Source organism: Acanthopagrus latus, chromosome 16 (genome assembly GCF_904848185.1).
Source record: "Acanthopagrus latus isolate v.2019 chromosome 16, fAcaLat1.1, whole genome shotgun sequence".
Taxonomy (NCBI): domain Eukaryota; kingdom Metazoa; phylum Chordata; class Actinopteri; order Spariformes; family Sparidae; genus Acanthopagrus; species Acanthopagrus latus.
Genome location: NC_051054.1, coordinates 283,856 through 309,924, shown reverse-complemented (window position 1 = coordinate 309,924; position 26,069 = coordinate 283,856). Strand labels below are relative to the sequence as shown.

The window sequence follows — 26,069 nt, the reverse complement described above, 5'->3', positions numbered from 1 at the left end:
ATGTATCAGCAAGGAGAAGGCTGAATACAGAGCTGTGGTGGACAACTTTGTCTCGTGGTGTGAGCTGAACCACCTGCAGCTCAACACAACAAAGACCAAGGAGCTGGTGGTGGATCTGAGGAGAACCAGGACACCAGTGACCCCAGTTTCCATCCTGGGACATAACGTGGACATCGTTGAACACTACAAATATCTGGGGGTGTTCACTGACAATAAACTGGACCGGACTAAGAACACTGAAGTCCTTTACAAGAAGGGACAGAGCCGCCTCTATTTTCTGAGGAGGCTCCGCTCCTTTAACATCTGCCAGACGATGCTGAGGATGTTTTTTGAGCCTGTGGTGGCCAGTGCTGTTCTGTTTGCTGTGGTGTGCCGGGGCAGCAGCAGAATGCACCACTGAGCGCCACAGGAAGACATTCCTGCCTGTGGCCATCAGACTGTCCAACTCCTCCCTCTGATGATCCGACTCAAACGGCTATTTAAAAACAAAACAAAACTCATTCTCATTTCATTTAGAATGCTGCAACCATTTCACTGTATATTGCATATATCCCAGATTGTCTATTTTATTATTTATCTTATTGTCTACTTAGTATTTTATTTATATCTTGATTTTCATCTCTTGTTTCCATTCATGCTGTATTTCTGTGTCTACTTTGCACGGAGCACTGGAACAAAAACAATTTCCCCCCCGGCATTAATAAAGTATTCTGACTCTCTTTACATTCAGTCTGCTGAGTCAGTTGTTAGCAGTGTGTGTGTGTGTGTGTATGTGTGTGTCTGCGTACCTGCAGGCTCCAGGTGAGTGACCGGCTGACCTCTGACCCGTGTGATGTCAGAGGCGGCCGGAGTCACTGGGGCACGTCCTGTTACCGTCCTGAGGGCTGAGTCCAGCAGCTGGCTCTGATTGGAGGAGAGGAGAGCCAGTGAGCAGTCAGAAAGGCAGACAGGTGAGAGCAGCAGGTGAACAGGTGACAGTTTACCTGCAGCTGCAGCTGCTGACTCTGCAGGGTCTCCAGGTGATGCAGGGTCTGCTGGCTCAGACTCCACCTCCTGTTCCTGTCCACAGTGATGTCACAGTGAGGTCATAGTGAGGTCACAGTGGTGACATTATCAAACCAACTGGTGATCTTGTTTTGTTTCTTTTCACATAGAAAATACTTATAGAAGTATCAGAGTCAGCTGACATCATGCTGTCCTCTGATTGGTTTTAGGTAATGAATCAATATGTTATTGAGTTGGTTATTGAGCAGATCATTGGTGAATATTGAATCCATGTTCTCACTTTGGATTTATTAATAAAGTTTTATTTACTTTCATTGAATAAACACCAAATGGCAGCGAGTGATACTGGTCCCAGTAACAGAACTGTACCGGACCGGCTGCAGCTCAGTAACAGAACTACAGCTATGAGACATCATGGATCAATAAAACCCGTCTGTCTCTGCAGCACTGCAGGACACTTTACACTGATCAACAAATGAAACCTGATCAGCAGCACAGAGACAGACAGAAATGTCCAGGTGAGCAGTGCAGTTCAGTCTCAGATTATATAATCTAATTAATTATCAATCAGTTGGATCAGGGCTGATATTGATCATTTCTCTGATTAGCTGAATAATAGATGCAGACCTCCTGCTGGCAACACTTAATTAGTTAATTAATGATTTTATTCTGAACCACAAATTTAAAGAACGTAAACCGCGTAGGGAAAAAGAGCTCACGGGCCTAACAAAGCTAAAGGTGCTAACAGAGCTAATAGAGCTAACATAGCTAATGGAGCTAATGTAGCTAACAGAGCTAACTGGGAAGTAGCAGTGTCCTGTTGTTAAATTAAAATGCATATCAGGCAGTAACAGCAGCATTTCTGATTCTAGTATCAGAACCAGCACAACTATAATCAGTTCCAGTATCAACGATCAGTCTGCTGGATTATCAATAATCTGTGTCAGTCCTGCGTGTGTGTGCACCTCTCAGCCTGCAGCAGCTGCTGAACACCTTCAGCCAGGTGAGACACTCGAGCCTCCATCAGTGACTGAGCCTGAGAGACACAAACAGGGAGACTGAGACTCTGAGGAGGATTCTCACTGAGCTGCTGAGTGAAGGACAAAATATTTCAATTCAAGCACTTCCAAGGCCTTGATTTTACCCTCAAATTTACTTTCAAGGATTTCAAGGAGCCTGTGCAGGACTTCCTGTGACTCAGTGAGCTGATCTCAGGTCAGACCTACCTTGATGAGAGCAGCCGCTGATGATGATGCATTGGTGTCGTCTCCCAGGCAACCAGAGGACAGCCCCGCCTCCGTCTGGACATCCGCCACGCGCACTGCATCCTGGCGGCCAGTCGTCAGACCAGGTGCACCCTGGGAGCTTGTCTGGACCGGCCTCTGGTCCAACAGCTGCACCCTGACCTCCCTCCTGATGGGGGCGCTATGAGAGCTGAGCAGAGCAAATGGTACAGACAGTGAAGGCCATATGAGGCGTTCAGGTGCAGAGAGTACAATTTGAGTCGTCAGAGTGAGTTTGTGTGATCACACACACCAAACTCCGTGACGAAAACATTGAATTTAAAGATGCTACCATCTCTGCAGGCCGAACTTTATCACGTTTCTTCAGGAAATGTTGACTTTTATTCTGTTTAGATTTTTCTTTCTAAGACTTCTGAATGAGAGCAGCTGTGACGTGAGCAGTTTCCCCTTGGGGATCAATAAAGTACTTCTGATTCTGATTAATTACAGGTGGGAGCATTCAGTTTATAGTTTTAGTAATTATAAAATCTTATTAACAGAAACACACCAAACTCCACTGACATTTCCTGAAATTTAAGACAATAAGTGTTTTTCCTCACCGTTGTTTCAGAGCTGCGAGTACGACTCCTCGCCCTCCGGCAGCAAAGCGAGATGTCAGGAGATCGTCTGAGAGTGATGATGTAAGCAGAGTGATGATGTAAGCAGAGTGATGATGTAAGCAGAGTTGATGTCAGCCAAGCACAAAGTGTTCATGAAATGATTTAATGTATTAACACTAATATTGATCCATGTATGGATCAATAATCTGTAACATTTATCAGACTCGTCTGTCCGAAGTGACTGACAGTAATTCATTCATACATTCACACACTGATGGTGAAGACCAGAACACCAGGAGCAAATTGGGTTCAGTATCTTGCCCAAGGACACTTGGACATGCACACCAGGGGAATCAAACCAGCGACCTTCTGATAACAAGACACCCAAAATCATTTCATACGCCATCAAAGCACATCTGTGATATTAGACACTGAACCGTTCAACAGTAAAGTCACAGTGATTATTGATTGGTCTATTGATTGATGTCTCACCGGGCTGCTGGTCCGTGTGTGTCCCAGCAGAGAGCTTCCTGTTTGGACCGGGTTCTGCTGCTGGAGGCTGCTGGAGAACAGAACACAGCCGGGTCAGACTGATCCATCCAGAATCAATTATCAGGTTATGGTAAATATGTATATCAATCAATACCACATAATACTACACAGAGGGGACGAGTGTGATCAGTCAGTGTATTATAAAGAGAGGAGGAGGTCTCACTCTGTTCTCTTTTGTCTGTCTGGGTTTCTTCCCGGTTCTTCTGGCCGCTCTCACGGAGCTCTGACCGGGCTGAAGCTGAGCTGCAGCCGGCAGAGGAGCCGCTCTGTCCGGTTCCTGTGGAGACTTCGGCCGCTGCTGCCGGACAGGACGGTCCCGCAGCTTCTGAACGGTTATGTGGACAGGTCCGGGTCCCGGTCCAGCGTCCTGTCTATGATCCGACGAAAGAACCCGAGTGGCGCGGATCAACACGTCCCCGGTGTCAGAGCTGCAGGAGGACAGATCCGGACCGGTCCCACCGGGTGAATCCCAGAGTGTATCGGAGCCGGAGGCCGGCGGAGGAAACATGCTGACGAGTTTAATGAAGTCTGAGTTAAAGTTTCATTAGCCGTTAGCTGACAGGCTAAACTCAGCTAGCCTGTTTCAAACTTCCCGCTCCAGCATCAGACGGGACCCGCGAGCAGCTGGACGGTTCCGACCCGGAGAACGTCCGGAAACACTGTGGAGAACTGCCCATCATAAAGGTCATGAAGCATTTTAGAGTCAGAAACAAACTGAGAAAATAAAAGTATCAAAGCGACAAAAGGGACAACAGCAACTGTTGCTGACAACAAACACCCCACTTCCTGTTTTCGCACTTCCTGTTTCCGCTTCACAGCAGGGAAACTGATGACAGACGTCTCACTGCGTCTCTAAATCCAGATCAGTTCATGTTTGAAACAATACGTTGTTATATTTAAAGACATTCACACGTTGTTCCGTCAGTCAACACTTCTGCTTGTTCAAGCAGCCGGAATACAGAAGAAATAACAAAAGCAGATGAAATTAATAATAACATATTTAAAATATTGAGTATTATTGACTTCATTTTGAAAGATAGATAGATAGATAGATAGATAGATAGATAGATAGATAGATAGATAGATAGATAGATAGATTCAAGATTCAAGATTCAAGATTCAAGATTCAAGAAAACCTTATTTATCCCGAGGGAAATTGTCGTGCAACAGTAGTAAAACAAAGTGAGAAAGGAAAACAAAAGTAATAAATAATGGTAAAGTAATAAATAAACAAGTTACTAAGTACACAGAATACAATCCAACAGTGAGCAGCATAAAACTGAAATAAAAAGTGGTATAAAGTGAAAAAAACAGTAAATTTAGCAGCAGCATGAAAGATAGATAGATAGATAGATAGATAGATAGATAGATAGATAGATAGATAGATAGATAGATAGATAGATATTTTTAACTACATATAAAAATCAGGAAACATAATTATTCTGATTGTTCGTTTTGCATGAAAATATCAATTTGTTTGTTTTCCACAAACAACGTCAGAAATTATATTTTTCTCAGCGAAGCATCGGAACTGTTGTTTCGCACTTGTAGCACGCCGGAAGCTCTCCTCAGTAGCGTACCGTTGAAGTTTTGGTTGCCGGTTTGTACTTTCGTTACACTTTATTTTCAGTCTTTTATTTTACTCGGTTGAAAATCACGTTATTAAACATTTGTTGATAATTCAGTGCCACTGTTTGATACCATGTTTCTGTTTGATTAATTTTAGTTTATAAGGTGAATTAAATAAGTTTTAGTGTGAATGTGCGGGTCTGTGCGGGTCTGTGCTCTCACATGTCCTTCAGTCCGCAGGAAGGATTCTCACATCACATCGAGCTCAGGTGAGATTTAACCTCATGTCCACATGATCGTGTGTGTTTGAACACAGCAGCAGTCTGAAGTTCAGACCGACGGAACTCATTCACTGAATCACAAAAAGGAAAGAAATCCGCCGGTGGACCGAGAGATGAAGCTAATGCTAGCTAACGTTAGCCGTTAGCATTAAAGCCAGGCGGAGTAAAACGAGGCTTCATGAAGCTCAAGTCTCTGTGACGGCGAATACATTCGTCCATTAGAGTGATTTAAACGGCAGCACAGCACAGAAACAAACCAGAGTTCATCATGAACATGTGCAGAATTAATGGAGCAAGTTAAATAAAATAAATGTGGCAGGATGTTCTTTGAATCTGTCTGGTGAACAAGCTCTCGTGTTCAGGTAGATGTCACTGTGAATGGGAGTGTGAATATTAAAAAGTCAGATTTTTGAATGGAGTCTGGTGTGTGCCGTGTCCTCACACAGAATCTGAACGATGGCGGTCCAGGTGTCCGAGTCCGACCAGATCAAACAGGTAAACTCCTTTTTATTAATCAATTAGTGATTCATCAGTAAATGAGTCTGATGTGTTTATGTAATGAGTTGGACTTAAATGATTAATTTAGATTTATATTTTCAGTTTCAGTGTCTGATAACTCATCTATCATCCAACAATAAACAACGTGTGATCACGTCATTTCCTGTGTTTCAGTTTAAGGAGTTTCTGGGGACGTACAACAAGGTGACGGAGAACTGCTTCATGGACTGCGTCAAAGATTTCACCACCAGAGAGGTGAAGCCGGAGGAGGTAAACAGGAAGTCTCTTTCACAATTAAAGCACATTTACGTCCACAGCCGTCCTGCAGAGTGATTCATCATCAAACACAGAGGCTCTGATCGGCTGTCAGGAGGAGTGATGATGCTGAGAAAAGGTTTCGCTCAGTGAGCTGATGATGTCATGTGATGTCACAACTTCTCTTGGCTGTCTGACCAATCCTGAGCCTGCTTGATCCGGGTCAGATCAGGAGTCTGTTTAGGAGGAGTCAGTTGATGTCGGTCACATGACTTCCTTGAACTTTAATCAGGGAGTCACATCTTTCCTAACTGATGATTCCTGTTGATCACCAATGTGAACACTGATCAGTCAATAACTGGCGGTCTGCTTTGTTTCAGTCGAGCTGCTCCGAGTCGTGTCTCCAGAAGTACCTAAAGATGACTCAGCGGATCTCGATGCGTTTCCAGGAGTATCACATCCAGCAGAACGAGGCTCTGGCTGCTAAAGCTGGACTGCTGGGACAGCCTCGCTGAGGTGGACTGAACTGGACTGAAACCAGGACCCAGTAGACTGATCCCAGTCCAACAGACTGATCCCAGTCCAGCAGGTCCACCATGTTGGATCAATACAGACTGTTGATGCTGGAGGATCAGGCGAGTCACTGACGTCTTTCACTCGTGTATAAAACTGTGTAATTGTCCTTTAAATGTGTTTATGTTGAAATAAAGTTTTTATTTAACGTGAACTGTTTATTGATTAACCGATCAGAAGTTTGACTTTAATAATCAGAGCTGTACTGTGCTGACAGGATGATCACCGCTGCTTCACTTCAGCAGCTAAAAATTTCATTTCATATTGTTTATCAAAATGGTTCGATTTAAATGCTTCAAACCAGTTTATCAAATAAGCAAATTATGGTTCAACGTGAGCAGAACTTGCAGAAAAAGAGACGCAAGATGTTCCAAAGCAGCTCGAGTTAGTTTACAGCTGCAAGTTTCATCGATTAATCCATTAAAGTAACTTAGTTGTGACAGTTTTGATAAAACTGTCAGACATTGTTTCGGCTTCTGGTTTGTGACGATTTGCTGATTTTCTTCATCGCCATCAACAGTAAATTAAGTTTTTGAGTTTTGGACAAAAGGAAAAGAATCACTGAAGACCGTTATGTCTGTCACAGAGGAAACCACAGAAGAAGAAGCAGGGAGGACCTCCAGGAGCGGGTCAGAACCCAACGCACGGAACATCAGAGCAGCCAGAAGAAAAATGATTTCATGTGAAGAAGGATGAAAATAATCGCTTCTCTGTAGACGGGTCGCGGGAGCAGCAGCGGGCCTCAGACTTCTTTCTCGGCCACATTAAAATCTAAATCCGGAGATGAAACCAGACTGACACGAAGACGCTGCGTGTGTCGTCACTTTGACACGTGTTATAAACGACACTATAAAGCCATTAATCGTGACGTCATCAGTCTGCAGATGTTCGTCCCGGCACCTGACGAGTGGACCGATCGAGCTTCAGCAATAATCAATATACATTTTCAGCTCATAGGTCGAGAAACTCAAAACTGATGACATCACAGATGTGTAAAATTAAAGGAACAGTTCAACGTGACGTGACCTGTGACAGGCTACCAGTTTCCCCCTGGTTCCAGTCTTTATGCTAAGCTAACAACTTGTAGCTCCATATTGAGCTCAGTGTTCCCTAAACGTTACATTCAACACGACTGTACACGGTGAGAGGGAGTCCCTGAACACAGCACTGGTCTCTGCGGTGCGTTCAGGTGCTGAGGAGGAGTCAGGGAATCGTATTTAAAAACTTTATTAGAAACAGAGAGCTGTTTATTGTCCAACATGGCTTCTTTCTGCTGTCAGGAGGAAGTGTGTGTTTCTATTTACAGCTGTCGCTCTCAAACCGCCGCTAGCAAAACACCACATAGAAAGAAAAAAATAAAACTGAGGAGTTCATAATACAACGTTACAAACAGTCTTCTCTTAGAAAATATTATAAATCATTCTTTACAGGTGTGTAAAATGTAGTTCTCAAATACATGGAGCCGTTTCTCTTCTTTACTTAGAACGTTATGTACAAAACAAACAGGATGAAGCAGCCGTCTGTCAGCCACGCAGAGGAAACCACAGAAGAAGAAGCTGGGAGGTCCTCCAGGAGCCGGGTCAGGACCCAACGTACAGAACATCGGATCAGCCAGAAGAAAAATTATTTCATGTTTAGAAGGATGAAAATAATAAACTCATGAGAGTTACAATTTCAGATTAATATTCTGAATACTAAAATCACATAAAGAAATGTAAGATTCTTAAAATGAAAATTAACTCGAGTCACAATGAGACCGAATCAAACTGACGCTGCTGCTCAGATTAAAACTGTTTAAACAAAAAGTAGAACATTTTTTTCAAAATTCTAGTTGAATGAAAATTGTGATTATTTTAATTCAATTTAAATATTGAGTTATTTTTAAATCACCAATTTAACTCATCAGTTTTAATTTTCATCACTTTTCTTCATTCATCTGGCTGAAGACACACACACACACACACACACACACACACACACACACACACACACACACAGGATTTTAACTGAATAAATAAGCTTCATTTTAATTATTTTACAAAAATCCCCAAAATCCATTTAAACAAATATTCCATCTTCTCGCTGTGACATCACACTTTTTGAATTTTTTGTTTGTTTTTACCAAAATAAAAGCTCTGATTCTGTATAAAAAGGCCAAAAACACTCACAGCAGGAAACTTTAACTTTTCTGTTTTTCCTTTAAAAAATGTGAGTTAACGAAAAAGAAAAAAATAAACTTGCATACTGAGCTGTGCTGCTGCAGGAATCTACTTCCTGTCGACCACAAAAGGAAATTCACTAGACCTGTGACCTCTGACCCAAACACAACCTGTCACATGACTGACACCAGCAGACGCACTGGAGGAAGGAGGGAGGAAATAAGGACATAAGGAAATGAGGAAGTGCTCTGTGGCGGCTGAACAGACGGCTGATTTTTCGGTCTCTCCTTAAACAGGAAGTCAGTCCATAGGTGAAGAGGCGGGGCTAAGGTCAGGTGGTGGCATTTCCCCTCCCATCAGCCACTGCGTTCGTCGAGCTCACACTGACCAGGAAGGACGTTTTTGTGTGTTTTTTTCCCCATCATGCCCTCAGAGCTGACAGTGGGCGGAGTCTGTGGCTGGGAGGGGACAGAGCTGAGCAGAAGGAGGTGGTGCGGAAGTGGGCGTGTCATCACCTGCACTCGACAGCGACGGTGTTCTGAGTGGGGGAGGCCGAAGACGGACTCATGGCGGTGTCTGAAGAGCCCGACGAGGTGGATGCAGTCGTGTTGGACACTGAGGAGACAACAACACCATCACGATCAATACCTGATCACATACTTCTGTCAGTGATCTTAGGCGAGCATCCACCGTCGCTACTCTGATCGATGCAAACATGCTAACACCAACATGTAGCTGCTGTCTGTGAACTAATGACACGACAGAACATTAAAGCTCATGAAAGTGTTGTGATGTCACCGACAGGTACAGCTGTTCTCTGTAAACACCTGTTCACTGTCAGCAGTGTACTCACGGATGTAATAGATTACCTTCATACTGTCAGGCTGAATGCTGTTTATGAATGTCTATTCTAATTATCGTTAATTAACGTCTGATTGTCCGTGTTTTTTTTCCCAGCATGCCGAGCGTCTCCTACCTTCTCTCTCTTTCTTTTTTAGTCTCTTCCGGCGTCTGTCGATGGACGCCACCTCCGACTTCAGGGTCATGTAGTACTTCCTGATCTCCTGCAGCTTCTCCTGCAGGAAGGAGATCCTCTCTGTGCTCGACATACTGTCCAGCTCGTCTGCAGAGGACAAGGAAGAAGAGGAAGAAGAAGAGGAAGAGGTTAGAACTGTGCTCTGACACGTGACAGTGTGACTGTGTGGAGATGAAGAGGTGTCTCACCGAGCTGGAAGGTCCACTTGTACGTCCTCTGAGGGGAGAAGTTGTGTTTGTCTTTGTGAGAGGACGGAGACGACAGAGCGGGACAACGAGACTTCTGAGATTTCTGAGACACCGAAGACACTCGAGACTGATCTTCGCTGTCACTGCTGTGACCTGGAGAACAGAGGAGGAGAGAGGATTTAAAAAGTTGTGTGATGACACTGTCCACGTCTTATTTTCTGGTCTTCCGTGTGAGTCCACTCAAAGTCCTCAGCTGGTTCTGGATGCTGCAGCTGAAGTTTTAACATGTACAGAACATGTGGTCATATTACACCAATCCCAGCATCTCTGCTCTGGCTCCTGATACATATAAAATCAGACTTTAAGGTGCTGATAACATATAGAACAGCACACAGCCTCATCGTACAGGTCAGATCTCATTCCACCACATTTCCACCTGCTGCAGTCGGCTCTCAGGATTCAGCTCCTGATGGTTCCCGGGGTCAGAAGCAGTCCACTGGCTGCAGGCTTCTTCCTCTGGAATAACCTCCCAGCTGACCTCAGACCAGCTGGCTCTGCTGACGCCTTTAAATCTAAACTCAAAACTCACTTCTTTGATGTAGCCTTCAATTAGCCCTTGGTGTTAACTGCTAGCTTCTTCAGTGGGTCTCAGTCTCAGAGTTCCAACAGTATCAGATTTTACATCATCCTGCTGATGAGAAACAACCAGCTGATTCTGATCAACATCACATTTCTCTAACAGTTGTTTTGTTTTCTGAAATAAACAAAACATAATGAAACTTGTAAAGTGATTTGTTCTTCTTTTCTGTCAACGTGACATTGTGAGGATCCTCCTCTGCGGCTCCTCATCAGGTTTCTAACATTGTTTTTTTCACACGTGAAATGTTTCCTCAGTCTGATCGAGGGTCAGAAGTCAGAGGATCACTGTACACACTGAAGCACATTGAAACACTGTCTGTGGGTTATAAATCAGACGGATTTGGTCTGACAGCTGGTGAGGACCGTGTGACATGGCTGGGTGTAAGTGGACCTGTATTGTGGTGAACTCAGCCTATCAGCAGTGTCCAACCTGTCAGTGACATCACTCACCTGCTCCGTTCTTCTCCACCTTCCCAGGTGTGTGCGGCCGTTTCTGGTTGCGTTTCTGTTTCTTGGCCGTCGGACTCAAGTTACAATCCATCACCCTCTTCTGACCTGAGGGGTCAAAGGTCACACAGGTTACTGTCTACAACTCCTGACCAATCAGGTAACACACACACGTAAGAGCAATGACATTAAAATCCTCCCTCCTGATTGGCTGCACATCTCAGATCTTAACACAAACTGTCATATGTGAGTTACACCAAACTCCATCTAGTTTTCAGCTGATTTTAGCGACCCTGACTCTGTACTCACCTCTGTCCTTGTTATCCTGCAGTGACAGCAGGGAGGTGGAGGTGGAAGAAGAGGCGCTGCCATCAAACCCGGGGCTGGAGTCTCCCTCCTGCTCCCCCCTCGTTGCTCCTCTCTCCTCCTCAGCTGTGCTCCTGGCTGGGTGGAGCTCCTCAAGGCAAGGGGCGGAGCTGGGAGTGGCAGCGGGCAGAAATGGCCTGACCTGAGGCTGGGGGAGGTGGGGGGAGGGGAGGGGGGTGTGGAGGAGGTTAGGCAGCGGGGGCGGGGCAGGTTGCTGTTCCCTCATCATGAGGAGGAGGTGTTCCGGGGAGGTGGTGGGGGAGGGCTTCTCCTTGTCATCTGGATCGTCTAGGTCCACCTCGTGGCAGACGAGCGCCTCGGGGCCAATCTGTGGCTCCGCCTCCTCAGTGGGGGCAGGGCCAGGGGCCTCCACAGTTGTGGGAGTGGTCCCAGCAAGCACCTCTGGCTCCTTGGCAGCTACACCCGTTAGACGTTCCTCTGACACCTCCCTCTGCATCGCCTCGGCTGGGAGGGGCCACTCCTCTGCCTTCAGCACTCCTTCGCTCCTCCTCTCTGACTCCACCCTGCGGACAGGTGACACATCAGTGGCCATCTTGGGAGGCAGCGTTTTGAGGGCTGCAACCTCCTCCTTTCTGTCAGGGCGGAGCTTCTTATCTCCGGCTCGCTGCTCCACTGCTTTACGTTTGAGCACCAAGCTGCTCCTCTCCTCAGGTAACCCCGCCTCCTCCTCCTCCTCCTCCTCGGTGGCGGAGTCAGTGTCCGAGTCAGCGGGAGACTCAGGGGGAATTCGCTGGCTGGGGAGGCAGTGGAGAACCACCATGGGCTCGTCCTGCCTCTTCAAGACGCTGCGAGGAGGAGACGACAGCGCTGCCATGTGGGAGGGGCTGGGGGCAGGTGCTGGACTGCAGAGGAGGATTCTGGTAGGTGTCTCAGAGCCCGCCTCCCTGAAGATAGACCTGCGACCTTTGACCCTGGGGGAAGAGAGAGGAGCGGACCTGTCCTCATCTGTGGGGTCTGCCTGAGGTGACGACATCGACTTTTCAGGAGACATCTTGTGTTTGTCTGCAGCGGTGGCAGGAGACATCTTGTTCGTCTTGTCGGCCTGAGGAGACATCCTGCTGGGGGACGTCCGTCTAAGCACTTCCTGTCCAGTAGACGTTACTTGCTCTGGAGACATCTTGTTCTCCTTGTCCAGCTGAACAGGCAGCATGGCAGCCTCCCCTGCAGGCTCCTCCCCCTGCTCGGCCTCCTTCTTCTCCGATTGGCTCAGGACTTTGTCAGCTTTTTCCTGAGGCATGCTGGGACACGGCGGCGCAGTGGCGGTGGGCATCTGTGATGCTGTTGTTGTGTCTGCAGTGTTGTCGTTGGTGTTTTTTGTGACATCAGCAGCCTCAATGTCCTCCGCCACCTCCTCCGCCTCCTCCTCCTCCTCCTGCTGCTGCTGCTGCTTCACCTCCTCCTCATCCTCCTCCTGGCAGGGCGGGGCTTCACTCCTCCCTCGCCATGGTGACAGCTTCTTGTCAGGCGGGTCTTCTGATTCGCTGTCCTCTGATGAGCTCCCAGACTGATCTGCTGGGACACAGATTGTTAGTAAACTGACTAATGACAGGAAATCTAAACAGGAAGTGGGCGTGTTCTCACCATTGGACGCTCGGTCTGAGTCATACATGCCCGATGTCCTCCTGGTTCTTCTGCGAGGCGTGTCTACAGAGGGGGGAGGAGCCACATGTCAGATAAACAAAACATCTTCATCTTTGAGAATCAGCTGACTGATCTGCTGAGCATGCTCAGTGAATCTTACTGTCTCCGTTGGCCATGTTGGACGGCGTCTCCGTCCTCCTGCCGTTTGAGCGTCCCTCACTGCTGGGCGTCTTGGAGACGCTGCGTCCTGTTGAGCCAGTGGGTGTGGTCCTGATCTGAGGACGACCACGCTTCGCTCCGGTAGGTTTCACTGCCATTGACGGAGTCTTCTCCTCATCTTTGTCCCGCTCCTTCTCAGACTCGTCCTTTTCTTTGTTCTGCTGAGACACGCGGAGACGGTGAGACATGAGTTCACACACACAAGTTGAACAAGAACGAGGAGCAGAAAGAGAAAAAGCAGCTGATGACATCAGATACATTCTGTCCATCAGTCAAACTAACCCCGCCCACCCCTGCAACTGATTGGTCAGTGAAGCTTGTCAAGCTCTCATCAGACAGCCAGACCGCTAAGAGGAAGTGACATCACTTCAACCCAGCGTGTAAAACTTTTCTCAGCATCATCACTAGAGGCCTGGAGCAAGTCCCGCCCCTCACAAGCCCGTCACATGCCCTTCAGATGCAAGCTCACCTTCACCTTCTTCCTCTGCCTCTTCTTGGTTCCTTTCTCCACGGGCCAGATGATCCTGTCAGCCTTTACCCACTCATCGTACCTGAGGATCAGACACGCCTGAGTCAGGACAGGCTCCGCCTCCATCATGAAATCATGCTCTAAACTTCACTGTCACTGACCTGACGTTCCAGCCATAGTAATGAACCAGGTAGAACTGTTCTCCGTTATCCACGTCAGTCTTCTTGATGTGAGCCTCGTAGATCTTCTGAGTCTTCCCTCTGCCGTATTTCACTCTGACCTTCGTCCCCGTCAGAGAGTCCTCGTCCTCCTCATCCTCACTCCTGACAGAGACACACAGAGTTCAAGTAGGAACTCACTATTTAAACCATTCAATGTTTTTTTCCTATAAACCAAAGCAATCAGTCTCACCCAACTCCTCGCCTCCTCTCCACCTCCTCCTCTTCATCTTCATCCTCCTCATCCTCTTCTTCAGAGCCTTTCTCCGAGTCGTCCATTCTTCTGTTGCTGCGTCTCCTCATCTCCCGCTGCTCCTCAATAATATCTTCTCCTCCTCCTCCTCTCTTCTCTGGTCTGGAGGGCGACTCTCTCTCCATCTTCACCTGACTGACCACACACCTCCTCCGCCCCTAAAGCACACAGACACATTTAGACTTGGACCTGATCACAGCTGACATCAATCTGCGACGGACACTTTCTACACAAAGACAAAGAAGTTCATGTAGAACATTTGCTGAATGAACAAGAAGGTCCAAATAATGCAGAATGAGTCAGAGACAGAGTTTCACAGAGTTTATAAAGTGTCTCCAACTCAACAATTCACTAAACTGACACATTTGTTAAGGGAGTCTGGGGACTTTCTCCACGGGGACAAAGAAGTCGCCTATATTGTTCCTGTTTAGTGTCTTTGTAACATGTGACATGTTTAGATCAATAACATGTTTCTTCTTTCATAAATGGAGTGTAAATGGTGAAATCAGTGTAAACAGTGTGTTCAAACAGCTGATCAATGTTGGCAGGTAAGACTTTAGCACTTTAGACACAGAAGCAGACAGGCTGGTACAGACATGCTGCCACAAACTGACACAGAGTTTCACTATGTTATAAAGTTTGTTTCAACTCAACAACTCTTAAAATCACTACATTTGTAAATGGAGTCTGGTGTGTCTCACCCTCGGGGACAACTGTCTCTCCTTCACCTCCTCTTTCTCGCTCTCACTGTCTGACTCCGCCTCCTCCATCTTGTCATCCACAGTTCCCACCTTCAGGGGTGGCCTGGAAGGCTCTTTCAGCTCTGGACCCGTCTGATTCTGATTGGTTGGAACGGTGGGAGGGCGAGGGTTGTTGTGATGGATCGTTCTGAAGGTGATGGAGGCAGAGCGGCAGTACTCCTCAAACCCATACAGGTACCTGACGACACAGAGCATGTGGTCAACAAACCAGGGGCTGATGGGAACTGATGATGTCACAGATGAGGTCAGAGGCTTGTCAGATCAACGCAGATCGAATGCAACTAACAAATAGTTATCAGTGATTAATTATTCAAATGTTATTCAAATTATTCTTAATTTCCTGTCAGAATAAAGAAAAGTAGGTGATGTTTGATAAACGAGACGTCCCGTGTTGAATCTAGAGACCACAGCAGGTGAGGGTGTGGTGATGTCACAGCAGGTGTGTTCTCTTACTTCCTGTAGGCCGTCTTCACGTTGTATGATGCAGCAGAGTTCAGGACAGGGATCCCCAGATCCATGTAGACCTGCTTCCACACGGTCCCAGACTCAATCTACAACACACACACACACACACACACACACACACACACACACACGCACACACACACACAGAGAGCAGGTCACAGGTGTGTCTCACCTGGTTTCTGCAGAACAAAAGTATCGTTTCCACACTAAAAATCCTGAAAATGTCTCCTGTTCCTTTGACACCGGACATCTCCTCCTTCACTGTAAAGTCCACAGCACACAGTTTACTGAATGCTGGAACAGGACTGGCTCCAAACTATTTGTGATGTCACAAATAATGCACGTAGGCCCCGCCTCTTACAAACATGATTAGCAATGAGCTCAGAGGACATTTACACGGATCAATAAATGTGGAAATAAACTGATCACATCCATCTTTTTACACAGTGAAGATCAACCATTCAGCAATTGTCATCGTCTCCATGGTAACCAGACTCTATCCTCCAGCTGCATCACACTGCACGACCAAATATGGTGGTAACAGAATCCTTCAGACATGAAAGCAAAATACATGTTTTCTGTGGACGCCGTTGAATAATAGGCGTGTTAAATACTTAATGAACTGAGATCAGCTGATCCACAGTGATGTCACACTTTACAGTCAGGTCTCACCTTGTGGCAGCCTCCCAGGTGGTAGACCAGTCTGAAGAGCTTGAACAGGTTCAGGTCCTTATAACCCAACACTGGAGGCTTGTTGATGGGAGTCCCTGTTGGAGAAGCGCACACACACACACACACACACACACACACAGACAGTTCATCCACTTCATACATTCATATACACTGACAGTGTTTCCCACACATGCATTTTACTTGCGTGGTCTTAGTGCTGGGCGGTATGACCAAAAATGTATATCAAGGTATTTTTTCCAAATTTCAACAGTTTCACTGTATATGAAGGTATTTTTTTTCCATGCATAATCAGGTGTTCACAACATTTTCTACTGGTTGACAGAGGAATTATTAGCCCCTGTTAGATTGAAAAGGCTGCGCTCTGCCGCCTTGTCTGTCTAAAAGGAAGGTTTAATATTCCTTCCTTCCCAAAAAGCCTCCACTGAGGTTGGCGTAAACATGTGATGTGACGTGAAGCAGGAAGCTGGGCGTGAACAGTGACGTACAACATATGCATTAGAAAAATGTGGCGACACTTGACAGATTTACGTAATTATGGACCAGTGGCCCATATTCTCTCCTCCTCAGTCAAACACATGCTGATGTTAAATTCCCACTATTAAAGGAAGCGTTCAGCGGAGCGCCTCGCGTTAGCTGCTTCGAGCAACAGACAGCTAACAGCAAGCAGGTCAAATTTGTCTTCAAAATAAGAGCTTTACATTGCACCCCATTGGAGTTTAGAACTGGGTTCCTAGCTGGGGGCTTTTAATTTTAAAGTAACGAGTGTTAGCAGCTAACAAGCTGTCAGCTACAGAGACTGAGGAGAGCTAGCATCTCCCGGATCTCAGCAGCTTTCCAGTTGCTTACCTTGACATCCGCGGATGAAGTGATGAACTGTCATGTCTATCCTAGCCATCTTCACCGCAACATAACACCAGAGCACTACTGTTTACCCTCACATCGCCTCGCAGTTGCATCATACCTGTTTAGAAGTGCAACATCGAAAAGGCTCCAGGCTGAAACAGTGTCGTGTGGCGCAGCGTAGCATTTGGAATTTTGTGTAATTAAATACACCAGTATGGGGGTATATTAAAAATTCATATCAAAACGAAAATATGCTCCGGTATTTGGTGTGAACCGGTATACTGCCCAGCTCGACTAGTCTGACCAGGTATATTCTGTGACCCACAATTTGTCCTTGCTCTATACTTCCTGTCTACCGACACTGATGTGACCTCTTCTACTTAATGTATAGCTGCGAACACTGTTCGTACTGTACCATTTTAGAAATGTTGTTAATTCCAACTCATACTGTACGAGTATATCATCAAGCCACAACCTCACCGAGAGATCACACTGTACATGTAAAACATGTGTTGGCTGCTGACAACTGTCAATAAAGCTCAGTTTGAAAGCTACGAGGCAGCTATTAGCAACAATGCTAATAACAGGCATAAAAACGGGTCAGGGGTGAAAATCTGATGCATTTTGAGAGAAAAATCAAGCAAAATTACAAGAGAGTATGAATGTATAATAAACATGGTCACATTATGCTATACAAGAAATGAGACTGACAACTTGTCTCATGAAATGCACAACTGTAACAGCGCAATCTGCCCCAGAATGAGAAAAGCAAACCCTTAAAGAGTGTGTTTTGACAAGATGAATATGGGTTTTGAAGAAGTTTGAGGGTCTGTTTTGGTGTGCCAATTTGCCGCCTCGGTACACTTATTTCCACCTCCATTGCTAACGTTATCTAAATCCGAGACGTCAATGTGCGGGCCGGTGTGTGAGATGGGCGGAGGTGACAATGACCTGGACTCACAGCTGGACTTTTAAACCAAGAAACAGCTGATCACAGCAGTCAGTCCATCACTTCACCTGCAGACATCAAGATGAACAACTGGACAGCCGCTGAGATCCAGGAGATGCAGCGTCTCCTCGGTCTCTGTAGCTGTCTTCGTTGTCTGCTTATTGTTGTAGCGGCAAGCTACAAATGGTCACTGCTTTCAAATTAACCCCCTCCCCCCCGCTAAGAACCCAGTTCTAAATGCCAATGGGGTGCAATGTAGAGCTCTTATTTTGAACAGACAGAGAATCCAACATGCTTACTGATCTTCCTGAGCATCTTCCAGGTAATTGAAAATGAGTTGTAGAGCTCCCCTCAGGCGCGCACATGTTCACAGTTCATTGTCTGGTATACCTCCATGTCCCCCCCAAGAAAATATTTTCTCATCGGATCTACACGATTGACGTAGGTCACCCATTTTGGTTTCAAAACGGGGAATTTTGCCGAAAGGTGAGTGATTTTCATGCCTGTAATAAGACGCAAGCATGCTGCCTTGATAATCTCTGCAAGAGAAAAGAGGCGTCCGTTCATATCGGTCGCAACAGGATGAGTAGAAACAGGGAGTGAAGCAGGACATCTCACCTCGGTCCTCCATGAACTTGTAGAGCTGCTGCAGGAAGTGATCTCTCTCTTCTGGATCTGGCTCTTCATCGGGCTGAGACACAGACACACACAGACACACACAGACACACACAGACACACACAGACACACACACAGACGTAAGTATCTGACCTTTCCAGCAGCATCAGTCACACCTGTTGTCATATCAACACTCACCTCCTCCTTTATGTGTTTCTTCTTCTTCTCTTCGTCACCCTCCTCCTCATCATCACTCTCTTTCTCCTCTTCATCGTCCTCATCGTCACTGGAGGACGAGTCCAGGATCTGACTCATGTCCATCTTCCAAATATCTGGAACCTCCCTGCTGCTCAGGAACATCTGGGCTGCTTCGAAACCTGCAAGATGTGGAGGAAGAAGAAGGATGAGGATGACGAGAGGGAGAAGGAGAAGGAGTAGGAGGAAGAGGAAAAGGAAGTGGAAGGAAGAAGAGGAAGAAGACTCATTGTCAGGTGACTCAGTGTGCCCTGGTGAGTTATGGGAGTTGTAGTCCTCACCTCGCCTGGAGCTGAACTCTGACTTGGCGATGCCAACTGAGCCGACAATGTGCACGTGTCTCCTCGCCACCGTGTAGCTGCAGGGCGACAGGAAACAGGAAGTGAAGCGATGATACACAGCGGATCAGCTTCTGATCAACAATCAATAATCAAAGCAGTGTAAACTCACAACTTGGAGTCGCTGAAGGCTCGGACCAGACACTGATCCTTCTTCACCAGCAGCTCGTCGTTACAGCTCGGAGACACCACCTGAACAACACAGAGCCTTGTCAGAACCGTCAACCATCAATGTTCTCTTTAGAACCTCAGAACAACCAGTTTATAAACTATATGACCAGAAGAAGTTAGTTGTTCTTCTTCTCCATCTTCCATCTTTTATTTCATGTGTCCAACCCAGATATCAACACATTGAAAATCATCAGATTACTCGGTTTACGTTACATTTCCTGTAGAAACAGCTGGTGAAGATAATAATCAAACTTTGTTGTTGTTGTTGTTCTCTCACCAGAGCCAGGTACCAGCTGCTGGGCTCCTCCTCGTTCTCAATGCTGCACACTTTACCCAGCAGCTCATCATTCAGCCGCCTCCGGTCCTCCTCCTCATCCTCACTGGATGAGGACTCGTTCTCCTCATCAGCCCTTAGAGACAGACGGGTAGAGTCAGTATACAGTTGGCAGTTGAAGTGTTAGATATGATCAGAAAGCGTTTCCTCGTGGATTGCTTGTTTTCCTCACAGTCACAACAACACGTGACTCTATTGATCACCACATGATTGTTATGATTCTTTAAACAGTGACATCAACATTTCTCACAGAAAACCGCCTGTTGCCAATTTAATTATTGTATCAGAACAGTTTGCATGTATGAATATAAACAGTTGTCATTTGATGTTGTAATAGTAGATTATTAATAACTGGCTGACTCACAAAACTCTTCTGTGCATCGCAGCTACATCAGCTCGCTTTAGGTCAAAAACTGATATGTGTAGATTTGTAGGTGCACCAAAATATGTGGTGATCACTTGCTGTTGTTACAGATGAAAATCTTCACCAGCCTCACAATTTGATTGGACTAAGATTCAGCTGTCAGCGGTTCTTAATGCATCCGAGTGTTCGTCATCCTCATGATCTTCATCACTTCACACAGACACTTTATCATTTCATTTTTCACATTTTTCATTTCATCAAATTTTATTCTGAAAGTCTTTCGAGTAATCCAACTACAGCAGGCTACAAAATAAAAGCTGCATCTTCTCAATACATATACATCACAAACCCAAACCCTGATCCATCTGCAGTGTCCGACACGTTTGTTGCACTCTATAATAATGTAGTTTCCACACGGCAGCTTTAACAGAACACATCCCTGGACTCTCACTGCTGCACGGCAGAGTCGACAGCAGCTCCTCAGATCTCGGCTGATTAGCGGCTGTAACAGTTCTTATTTATGGCTGCAGACGCTGGTTTCAGGTGAACATGGCTGATGTGATCAGAGATTGTTGTGAGGCAGAAGTCCAGAATCCAACATGCACAGCAAGATGTCCATTTAAAGAATATTAGGCGAGTTGCTATCAGATGATCTCTGCCTCCCTCCAACATCCTTCCTACAGCAGCCTAATGTCTGCCTACAACTCAAAGTCAACTCTGAGTCAATCAGAATCTTCTAGTATTCACGCCTCTAGCCGGCATATAAAAGATAATAATCCTCTGGTACAATTCAGTTGAACATTTATCCGGTGGCTCAGTCACTGATGGGGCAGCAGCTCCTGGTCTGAAGTCAGGGAGCTGGTTCTGGTTCTGGGATGATAGAATAAGCTCCAACACTAACACTATAACACTCAACTCTGTCACTGGTTTCAAAGACAATTTGACCTCAACAACATTTGATTCATTATGAATCTACTTTTTATTCCTGAGAGACGTGAAATGATTCAGACTGGAAGCAGCTGTGTGGTCGCAGAGTTCTGATGTATGCAAACACTTCATAATAAGAATCATGTGATGTAAACACGTCTGCTGTAATGGGACTGTACAGGAAGTTAAAGAGCAGCAGACTCACACAGCCTGGGACGAACGGCGCCCACCACGGTTCGACTTCTTGCCGATAACAGGAGTCCCAAAATGTTCTGGGTTTGTCAGCGGCAGCTGGTCCAACGTCTGAGAGGAGAGAAGGAGCACAGAGAGGAGAGAAGGAGCACAGAGAGGAGAGAAGGAGCACAGAGAGGAGAGAAGGAGCACAGAGAGGAGAGAAGGAGCACAGAGAGGAGAGAAGGAGCACAGAGAAGAGAGAAGGAGCACAGAGAGGAGAGAAGGAGCACAGAGAAGAGAGAAGGAGCACAGAGAGGAGAGAAGGAGCACAGAGAGGAGAGAAGGAGCACAGAGAGGAGAGAAGGAGCACAGAGAGGAGAGAAGGAGCACAGAGAGGAGAGAAGGAGCACAGAGAGGAGAGAAGGAGCACAGAGAAGAGAGTTCACATGCTGCTCTGATGGACGGACACCTGCCTGAGAAGTCATCTGTCTGAATGTGAGACTCACCTCACTCTCTGCAAAATGCCTCTCTCCCTTCAGACACAGAGACGTTCGACGGAGAGTCTTCTCATCTCCGTCATCAAACACTGAAACACACACACACACACACGTTGTGAAACAGGAAACATTCACTTCCTGTCGTGAACTGACCCATCTCCTTCACTCTGATAGAACTCTGACCTGTGAAACCAGCCAGTTAGAGAGAAGGGACCGGCCTGAGAAGGAGATGATGATGATGAGGAGGAAGAGGAAGAAGAAGAAGAAGAAAAAGAAGAAGAAGAAGAAGCAGCTTAATGAGTCTAAACACTGGATCAAACTCTGACTAATAAATGAATCTGATCTAACTGCTGCCGTTAGCATGTTAGCCGCATTAGCTCCTGCAGTTTGTTTACAACCAAGACTACTTCCTGTCCATCCCGTAGACCGGTCCCCCCTCCGTTTCTCCTTTACTAAAGGTTCTCAGAGTCTAGATCAGGACTCACCCACAGTGTAGAGGCTGGCGTCTGTCAGCTTACTGATGACGGCCTCGCTGGATAGACCCTCGTTAGTCTTCACCTCCACAGTGGAGCCCACCTGAAGGACACAGAGGGACAAGATTTTGCTTTAAGAGTCAGTTTCCTGTTTCCATGGCGACAGTGAGATCATCACCATCATCTTCTTCTTACCCTGAGTGGTCCTTTGACCTGGTCATCCTGCACCACCTGGGACGTACTCTCACCTTTCAGAGTCACCTGAAGACACACAGACGGAGATCAGTAGGTTAGATCAGAGAGAGACATGAGGTCATGTTTCCTCTTTTCAAAGGAACAGTTCACACAAAAACTACAATCCCAACTCTTCTTTCTGTCCTGAACAACAACATTTAACTTTGATGACAAACCATCTCTAATGATGAAACAAGCTCAGCCTGGACAGTTTGTCTCACTGGGAGGACAGAGTCGGCACGGACTCAAAGGACACAACATGGGGAGGGGACCGTCCGCAGCCGAGGCCGGGCGTCCCGTCCGCAGCCGAGGCCGGGCGTCCCGTCCGCAGCCGAGGCCGGGCGTCCCGTCCGCAGCCGAGGCCGGGCGTCCCGTCCGCAGCCGAGGCCGGGCGTCCCGTCCGCAGCCGAGGCCGGGCGTCCCGTCCGCAGCTGAGCCTGCAGTCTCACCTTGACCTTGACGAGGCGTTTCACAGTCTTGATCTTGGCCTCGCAGAAGGCTCCTCTGTACTTGGCGCTGACATCTGTCCCCACTGTCAGGTAGGCAGGCTCGTCTGCTGCCTGCAACACACACATACACAAATAACATGAGAACACACACAGACACTGTCCCAGCATGCACTGCGCCACACAGGAGAGCAGCTGTGGATCTCAAATGTCAATCAGATTGATTGAAGGTACGCATTAGCCTCCTTCTGTATCCAGTTAGTCATTTGAGGCACAGTTAGCAGCTAACATTAGCCTCCTGCTGTCTCTAATGCCTTCATGCTCCTCTAACCAACAGTAGTTGTGTTGTACTTAAACAACATAACAGAACTATTGTACTTTGACTGACAGCTTGATGGTCACACTGAAAGTCTTGTATGGTGGGCCAGGGGGGACAATCTACCACCAGATTTATAAAGAAAAGGTTTCCTGGTTTTGAACTTATTCTAGTTTCCTGATGGACTTTAATTCACTTTAAGTAACCCACTAAATGCAGCTGCTGTTAGCTTGTTAATTCAGTTAGCCCTGCAGTTGGCTGACTGTGCCCAGACTGGAATGGGAGCTCCGACCACCAGGGAAGCATTGGAGAGTTTTGACTGATAACACAGGAGTGCTGGAGCGATGGGTGGAGGAAGTTTCAGGACTCTGCAGACAACATGACGGAGGGACAAGAGGAAACTGAGAAGAGTTAACAAGAGAGTGACCGAACAAGAGAAAAGAGACGATCTCAGACTGGCGCTCCATGGACAAACAACTGCTGCAGACAGATGCAGAGCCGGATGTGCTGTTGTTGGACGGATGAACAATATCAGCTGACTGTTATCTCTCCTGTCTGCTGTGTCAGCAAAGTCTTCAACACGCTACTTCTGATCATAACTAATAATCTTCTTCAGCTGTTTGTATGAGCACAAAAATCACAAATTATACTAATTATTACTTTGGTCTAGGAAGCTCTGGATATGACTCCAACTCAGAGGACAAAACTATAATTATGAAACATTACTGATGCATCAAAATGTTTGATTTCTACACAAGAGTCATGTTTTCACACTGTGAGACTTCATGTAAAACAGTGTATGTGATGCTGATCTATAATCAGAATAGACAGATACATTTATCTCCATGATCTTACTCACGTTCTTCCAACCTGAACTAAACACAAGAAGCAGCCGAGCGTAGAACATCAACAGCACTCACAAGTTTACATTTGAGAAGTGTAAAGCTGGTCGGACAAAACTTTTACAGCCCATCACCCCTGCGCACACAAACGTGTAGCTTTGTTTGTTCACTAAGAGAGGAACGTTTGCAGTGAAAAAACTCCTCACACGTCTTCATGAGTGAACTGGATGTAAACACAGCTCAGAGTGACAGAGCTCACCTGGTCCATCAGAACAAACTACAGATCACGTCTGACTGAATCTTCAGTATGTGCCATTTAAGTTACAGCAACAGGAAATTTTCAATATTTTTCAAAACATAATTCAATCATTACAACAGTCAAATTTGACTTCAGGACTTTTAAACTCAAGTTAGTCTCAGTTCTGCTGAGAAAACGAGGAGGAATCCTTTTCTCATCTTCTGATGACTTCAGTCATCAACATAAACGGATCTGAATACAGGACGCTGTGACTTTTATTTTGGAGGGCTGTGAATGAAACAACCATAACCAGCCATGTTGAGTGTTTTCTGATGATAATGCGTTTAAGTCACAGACACTGAGCCTCCTTCAGTCCACACACACTCTGTCAGTCACACATTAACACACGGATCCTGTCACTTTGTGTTTGTGTCGTCTGTATTAACACTGAAACCGGACAGAGACAGTCTGAACCGGACCGACACGATCTGGACCATCAGAGCCCAGTTTGCAACTGGACTGACATGTCTTCAGTTTGTGTCGCAGGTCAAACTCACCTTCATGTCTCCGGTTATTTGAGGGAGTCCAGCTCGAAGGATTTCAGCTCACTGAAACACACCAACAGGAAGAGACTCGTGATTAAAGTTGGACACACAGCAGAGGACAGACAGGGACAGTGTCAAAACTGTCCTGAGGTTGTAAAATAATGCTAAGCTAACCAACTAGCCTCTCACTTGTGTTAGCTCGGCATTCTTTCCTGGCTCGGTGCAGCCCCCTCCCTCCTCCTGCCCGGATCAGATCAAATATGTGGCACAAACAGCTCCACTAACTTAGCTAGCGACGTTTACTTGGTGTGATCACGGAGCTCAGGGTCCAGCGGGCTGGAGGTTAAATATCAGCGGGTCGGTGGGGGGACATCGAGCAGACGAAGAGCGCGGCCGGAGTGCGGCGTTCCTTCCCGCTCCGCTCCCAGCTCCACTGAGTCACGTCGCCATCACAGCTCGCCATGTCAGCTCTGCTAGCTCGGCTAACTTTACCTCCCCCCCCCCGAATCGTCTGCTTGCGACCAGCAGCCGGTGGAGGGCCCCGGGTAAAACACCACCGAGTCCCGACACTCACATAAACCACACAACGACTGTTTGCAGCGGGGAGAGCGGAGAGTCGAGCGGCGGTTCACCCTCCGGTCCGGAGCTAAATTTAGCTAGTTGGCTAACTAGCGACTCAACTAGCTAGTTTGTGATCATATGGCGATTTAAACCGTCAGTAACAGCAGAGCCTCGAGCAGCGTCAACATTAGCTCCCGGCTCGATGCTAAACTAAGTTTGTCGCGGACAGACCGACACAGTGTGACACTCGACGAACAGAAAGTGTTGTGATTTATTTATTTAATATGTGTCCGCTCCACAAAGGCGCAGAAGCTTCACATTTCTTCACTGCAAAAACAAGCCGACTGCCGCTGCCATTCAATTCACAGCAGGCTCGTTACAACGGCGGAGAGCTGGAAGCCTCCCGGCCGCTCCGGTGACATCCAGCCGGCTCTCTGACCGCGACCGGCCGCTCAATGGACCCCGTTTCTACTTATATCTGGGTTCAGAACAGAACGGAACATTTAATACTCACATTCACACCGCGGCTGCTTCCCCTCTCGCTCGGGTTGCAAAGCGATACACGAACAACAAGCTGTTGAGCCCCGAGCTCTGTTTCCCGACACGCGATTGGCTTCGGTGGCAGTGGTGGTCGCTACGGAGTTATCCGGTTGGTCGAGCGATTCCTCGATTTTAATTGGGCGTACGTCATCTGGCACCGCTATTGGTTGATACGAATGCGGCGCCACGAGGGAAATGACGGCATCTACGGAATACTTGTCCAATCAGAGGCGAGTTCAAGAGAAGAACCCGCCAGTGGAGATCGCAATTGGTCTCGCGCGTTTTGTTCCCAGCAGCGCCGCGTCGCCATTGGCT

The 26,069-nt window shown here is 46.8% G+C and overlaps 3 protein-coding genes and 1 non-coding gene across 10 annotated transcripts in view; 2 read left to right on the top strand and 2 right to left on the bottom strand.

Annotated features, from left to right (window-relative positions):
• kiaa0586 (KIAA0586 ortholog) overlaps positions 1 to 4,215 on the bottom strand; it is a 28,194-nt gene extending 23,979 nt beyond the window's left edge. For 2 of the 4 annotated variants that reach the window (XM_037071358.1, XM_037071360.1), the window contains exons 1-7: positions 3,564 to 4,215; positions 3,341 to 3,410; positions 2,849 to 2,915; positions 2,232 to 2,439; positions 1,971 to 2,041; positions 984 to 1,059; positions 789 to 903 (exon numbers count right to left, since the gene is read on the bottom strand). In XM_037071358.1, the coding sequence (XP_036927253.1) occupies positions 789 to 903; positions 984 to 1,059; positions 1,971 to 2,041; positions 2,232 to 2,439; positions 2,849 to 2,915; positions 3,341 to 3,410; positions 3,564 to 3,908 (952 nt within the window). In that variant the 5' untranslated portion in view covers positions 3,909 to 4,215. Of the gene's footprint in view, positions 1 to 788; positions 907 to 983; positions 1,060 to 1,970; positions 2,042 to 2,231; positions 2,440 to 2,848; positions 2,916 to 3,340; positions 3,411 to 3,563 lie in introns of all 4 variants that reach the window. The other 2 variants (XM_037071361.1, XM_037071359.1) reach the window with 2 other exon arrangements.
• A 729-nt stretch (positions 4,216 to 4,944) lies between these two features.
• timm9 (translocase of inner mitochondrial membrane 9 homolog) lies at positions 4,945 to 6,730 on the top strand. Of its 2 annotated transcripts, XM_037071102.1 has the most exons (5): positions 4,945 to 5,000; positions 5,203 to 5,238; positions 5,697 to 5,745; positions 5,923 to 6,018; positions 6,384 to 6,730. In XM_037071102.1, the coding sequence occupies exons 3-5, from the start codon at positions 5,707 to 5,709 to the stop codon at positions 6,516 to 6,518; spliced, it is 270 nt and encodes an 89-aa protein (XP_036926997.1). In that variant the 5' UTR covers positions 4,945 to 5,000; positions 5,203 to 5,238; positions 5,697 to 5,706; the 3' UTR covers positions 6,519 to 6,730. The 2 variants fall into 2 exon arrangements, with proteins under 2 accessions (XP_036926997.1, XP_036926996.1); XM_037071101.1 differs by lacking the exon at positions 4,945 to 5,000 and having other exon boundaries at positions 5,020 to 5,238.
• Positions 6,119 to 6,204, top strand: LOC119005239. Its single transcript, XR_005070418.1, has one exon. It is a non-coding gene; the product is annotated as a small nucleolar RNA SNORD53/SNORD92 (small nucleolar RNA).
• A 1,057-nt stretch (positions 6,731 to 7,787) lies between the features above and the next one.
• On the bottom strand, positions 7,788 to 26,059 carry arid4a (AT rich interactive domain 4A (RBP1-like)). 3 transcript variants are annotated; one of them, XM_037071098.1, is made up of 25 exons: positions 25,729 to 26,059; positions 24,666 to 24,716; positions 22,716 to 22,826; positions 22,228 to 22,293; positions 22,045 to 22,135; positions 21,569 to 21,648; positions 21,094 to 21,191; positions 19,541 to 19,673; positions 19,205 to 19,284; positions 19,036 to 19,112; positions 18,698 to 18,876; positions 18,502 to 18,574; positions 16,071 to 16,165; positions 15,387 to 15,484; positions 14,874 to 15,111; positions 14,113 to 14,330; positions 13,863 to 14,024; positions 13,702 to 13,783; positions 13,174 to 13,393; positions 13,014 to 13,076; positions 11,355 to 12,941; positions 11,049 to 11,153; positions 9,960 to 10,112; positions 9,712 to 9,858; positions 7,788 to 9,350 (listed from the first exon to the last, which is right to left on the bottom strand). In XM_037071098.1, exons 2-25 carry the CDS (start codon positions 24,669 to 24,671, stop codon positions 9,247 to 9,249), a joined length of 4,266 nt encoding a protein of 1,421 aa, XP_036926993.1. In that variant the 5' UTR covers positions 24,672 to 24,716; positions 25,729 to 26,059; the 3' UTR covers positions 7,788 to 9,246. The 3 variants fall into 3 exon arrangements, with proteins under 3 accessions (XP_036926993.1, XP_036926995.1, XP_036926994.1); XM_037071100.1 differs by having other exon boundaries at positions 13,174 to 13,390; positions 25,729 to 26,051; XM_037071099.1 differs by lacking the exon at positions 25,729 to 26,059 and adding an exon at positions 24,843 to 25,648.
• Positions 26,060 to 26,069: the final 10 nt, after the last annotated feature.

Coding starts and splice junctions, on each gene's coding strand:
- timm9 (XM_037071102.1), top strand. CDS start 5,707: ATGGCGGTCCAGGTGTCCGAGTCCGACCAGATCAAACAG. Junction 5,746..5,922: donor AGTCCGACCAGATCAAACAG/GTAAACTCCTTT, acceptor CCTGTGTTTCAG/TTTAAGGAGTTTCTGGGGAC. Junction 6,019..6,383: donor GAGAGGTGAAGCCGGAGGAG/GTAAACAGGAAG, acceptor GCTTTGTTTCAG/TCGAGCTGCTCCGAGTCGTG.
- arid4a (XM_037071098.1), bottom strand. Junction 19,285..19,540: donor GCAGCTGGTACCTGGCTCTG/GTGAGAGAACAA, acceptor TGTGTTGTTCAG/GTGGTGTCTCCGAGCTGTAA. Junction 13,394..13,701: donor GGCAGAGGAAGAAGGTGAAG/GTGAGCTTGCAT, acceptor CGCGTGTCTCAG/CAGAACAAAGAAAAGGACGA.